Source organism: Gracilinanus agilis, unplaced genomic scaffold, assembly GCF_016433145.1.
Source record: "Gracilinanus agilis isolate LMUSP501 unplaced genomic scaffold, AgileGrace unplaced_scaffold38622, whole genome shotgun sequence".
In the NCBI taxonomy this organism is placed as follows: domain Eukaryota; kingdom Metazoa; phylum Chordata; class Mammalia; order Didelphimorphia; family Didelphidae; genus Gracilinanus; species Gracilinanus agilis.
Window position 1 is genome coordinate 1 of NW_025372048.1, and position 4,263 is coordinate 4,263.

General features: G+C 43.2%; 1 protein-coding gene across 1 annotated transcript; it reads right to left on the reverse strand.

The window, feature by feature from the left end:
• Positions 1–5: 5 nt before the first annotated feature.
• Positions 6–4,258, reverse strand: LOC123255068 (interferon-induced very large GTPase 1-like; the record flags this gene model as incomplete). Its single annotated transcript, XM_044683925.1, has 2 exons — positions 6–3,568; positions 3,622–4,258. Coding segments are annotated over 2 exons (4,200 nt in total), but the record flags the coding sequence as incomplete, so codon positions are not given.
• Positions 4,259–4,263: the final 5 nt, after the last annotated feature.

The window sequence follows — 4,263 nt, forward strand, 5'->3', positions numbered from 1 at the left end:
ACCATCAGATCAGCAGCAATTTGAGGAAGAGATAAGAACGTAGTATGCCTTTGAGATGAAACTTCTTCCAAAGCTTCATAGATCTGGCCAACTTCTCTGAGGAGATGTTCAATACACAATGAGGAATCATTGATCTCCTTAGAGACAGTTTCTAGTTCCATTTGGTGGCATTTTGAGGAGACATTCTTTGATCCCTTTTGGTTTTCTTCCAATGCCTGGGAACACAACTGCTTGTGCCTCTTATAAAGCATTTCCAAGTGACTTTTGGTCAGAGTGTCCATAAACATTCCAAGCCACTGCAGGAAGTACAATTGAGTTTTGTTGTCTCTCTCTGAGTGAGATTGGAGGACTTCCAACACAGATCGCATTAAGTCATTGAGAGGAAATGCCCTCTTTAGCTGGGTTTGCCTTATTATTTGCTTTTCTGTCTCAATTTCACTCTTGTGCTGTTCAAGGCTACGGTTCCCTTTCTCTCTCAGATTACAAATCTCCTTATCCTTCTTACACCACTGGTGCCAAAGTTCTCCTTGAAGGGGCAGTAATTTCTCCTTTATTTCAGACAATTTCATCTCTTTCATGAGGGCCATTAAAGTTTCTGCCTTCCTCTTGGCCTCCTGACACTCCTCTCTGTCCAGGTCTACAAGAAAGCCATACTGGCGAGCAACATCTGCACAGTCCTCAAGACTGAGAAAGGGACCTGAAGACTTTAGCAGGCGATTGATGACACTTGTAAGTTCATCTATTAATTCTGCCTCATTTCTATTCCTGATTCCAATTCTCACTTTCTGGCCAGAATCCTTACTTACAGTATTATCTTTGTCATCAAACAAATAAACCAAAGGTTTTGGTGACTTCCACAGATCCCGGACCATTTTTGTGGTCCTCTCACTTTTATCAGAAGCAGACACAAGGACCACTATGACTGAAGAAATTTCCTGCAGAAATCTGAGCTGTGTCTCATAGTCTTTGGCATCTCCATGGAGATTGGTGAAAGCAACACAGCTTTCAAATCTGTCCTCAGGTCTTCCCCCTGGAAAGAACCAGGAGATTTCTACCACACCTCCCATCAAGAGGCAGGATTTGCTGCTTCCTCGGCAGTGACGGTGGAAAAAAGTATCATGTTTGTGCTTACTCAGCAGAGAGTTCAAGATCTGAGATTTGGAAGAAGTAGCAGAATTCACAACTCTTATAAAAGACACAATGGGGATGGGTACTTGGAAGATGAGTTCGTTATTAAAATTAATAAATTTGTCTTCTCCCTCTGATTTCTCTATCTGTCTCCAGTTTCTCTTGATTTGGCTGAAAGACCAAAGTGGGAATTCTATTACAGAATTAGAGGGATTGGGCACCACAAGAGGGAGAGCAAATTGGCAGATGGAAAATTTGTTAGAAATATATTGTCTCATGAAGTCATCTGCACAATGAAAAATCATCATCTGGATGTCCATTGGGTGAATGTGGGGCTGGCCTGTGGTCAAGAGGGCAGAGGGTGTGTCACTATCATTGAACAAATCATCATAAGGATCTGAAGTGTCATCCTCAAGGTTTCTGAGAGTCGCTGTCTGACCAGTAATGTCTCCCTCTATCTTGCAGACCAAGTATCTAAGTCTGCAATCCAGCATCAATAGCTTCTGTAGGAAATAAAATGGCAACTGATTCTCTTTGTTGGGCTCAGTGTCATGCACAGAAGTCTTGGAAATCAGATGGAAATCTGCCCGACTCATCTTCCTTGGATAGTAAGGCTCCAGATCAAGCCTCTTGGCTAAGTCTAAAAAGCTGGAATTTATTATTTCATGCTGTTTGATGGTACTTGGTTCTGGTTCACATAACTTTGTCTTTCTCTGAGTGATACTTTCCAGTTCTTTTTTCACCTGGTCCATCTGTACACAGTTCAATGTAGCTTCATATTCTCCACAGATGAGGAAATTCAAGTCTTTTTCCAGAGTTTCCCAATCATGACATACCCTGGGTTTTGAGAGGATATGAAGCACTTCTTTGCACCATGACTGTCCCATGTGAGATTGCATGAGCTCCAAACGTTGCTTCTTTTCTTCTGAAGACACAGAAATAGGACTAGTGGTAACTGTGAGTCCTGTGAACAGAAGGAATGCCTGAGCCATATAGTCACATTTCTTATTAAGGTTCTGGTATTTTTCATGGGCTTCTTTCATTTCACATAACAGGAAATTTAAGTCTTCACATCCTAGGAGACAATGAAAGGTTTCGTTTTTCTCCTTGTAACCTGTACCAACTGCAATGGAAAGTAACAGAAGGTATGTGCCTGACTCTCCTGACTGTTTCAAGGCCTTGAGAAAGGAGCTGAGAAATGAACTGATCTTATACGTGGCCTTTCTTTGAGCTTCTTCCATCTTTCCCAAGAACTCTAAGTTAGCATTTATTTCAAGAAGGTCATTCTTTTCCCTTTCTAAGAGTTCGATGAAATCATCAAATTCTGTAACATGTATATCTTGTTGTTGCTTTGCTGAGTGGAAAATCCACTGCATGATTGAATGACTCTGTGGGAAGTCTTTCACTTGATAGACATGAGGATACAGAAGGCTACGTAACTGAGATTTAATGAATTTGACTTCATGAATTGGGGAATCCTTGTAAAAGTTGACAGTGTCCACCAAGAACTGTTGCAGAGATGGGTTTTTGAGACAGATATTAATCCAAGGGTCATAGTTCCTGGTCTTCTCACTCAGCTTTTGCATGAAATTCATCATTTTCTTCAACTTCTCCTGAAGTTCAGAGATTTCCCAGGATTCTACTTCTTCTAGAAAAGACTTGGCATCATCGATGGCACTCAGTAATTCCTCTCCATCCTGTGTCCTTGCATGTTGGCCAGTCAAGGCCGTATAAGTGTCTATGAGGCAGTGAGTCAATTGAAGGGGATCCTGAAAATCTTGTCTATGATTAGACAGAATTATATCCCAGACAGGCACTAACTGATAACCTCTGTCAATGACACACCAGGTGCAGTTGCTGGCCACAAGACCAGCTTTCCATTGTGGAAGAGAATCTACCTCTGGAGGGCCTCCTGTTTGGAATACAGACAACTGGAATCTTCCTTGCAAATTAATGGAATTTGTATTGTGAGAAGCCATTTGAGATTGAGAGCTTGATATATTCTTTCCGGCTGCAACCGTGACCCCAAAACCAGAGTAGCTGCCTCCAATATATACATCAAGTGCCTCTGAGGCTTGTTTCTTCACATCATGCAGCTCCTCTGACCTGAAGCCTTCTGTTACAGCTTTCCACCAGAATATTCCTCCCAAATGCAATGGGCCCTGGTTCACATGAGAGCCAAACCTTTGGAAAAATGCCTCACATCTACGCTTCAGAACTTGAGTTTCTAAACCATTGGAGTGGATCAGAAGTTTCTCTAACTGTTTTAACTCTTGTAGAGCTGAGCTACTAAGATAGAGCTGATCTTGGGCAAAGTGGCAGCAAGCCAGTGGGATGTAACTGAACCTGGTGAGGCAGCTGTAAGTGTTCTCAGAGTGTCCCCTGTGGACCTCTCTGGAGTCAGAAGATCTGGTATAATTGGTGCTGGATTCCAGATTCCTTCCCCAGCNGAGTCAGAAGATCTGGTATAATTGGTGCTGGATTCCAGATTCCATCCCCAGCGTCCACCCTTGGCCAAAAAGCTAACAGTAAAGCCCAATTTTTCCATGCTTTGGGTAAACAGCGACTCTTCACGAGAAGATGAAAATTCCTTGGTTTCCATCCGTGTCCCCTGTTCTGGGCTGAGCAGAAAGATGTTCTCTGGGAGACTGAGCAGTTCTTCTCTCCTCTCCAAAAGATCCTCAGGCTGGCCAGTTTGGTAAATCCCCTGCAGGGCTAGGCCACCTGACACTCGTTTCAGGAGCTCCTGGTCAGGAAGATTCTCCCTCTTGGAGAGAGTGCCTTCCATGAGACTGAGGTGTCTTTCCATATTTTCTATGACCTCTTTTAGGGGTTTCTTAGTGATTGGCCTGTACTCTGGTGGGATCTCCATGGCCTGCCTCAGCTCTTCTTTCCTCCTCACAATTTCCTCTTGGCAACTTTTACCTGCCACCTGCATCTCTTTCATTTCTTTCAAGGCTGACTGTGCTCTCTCTTGTCTCTTCTTCACTGTCACCCAGTGCTTCTCTTGCATCTCCCCTGATCCCTGGGTGCTGGACAGCTGAAGAAGTTTTTCTAATGCCCGTTTCTCCCATTTATGTTTGACCTGGGATTTCAGTGTCAGAACTTCCTTCTTTCCTAGGTGTTGTAAGGCTT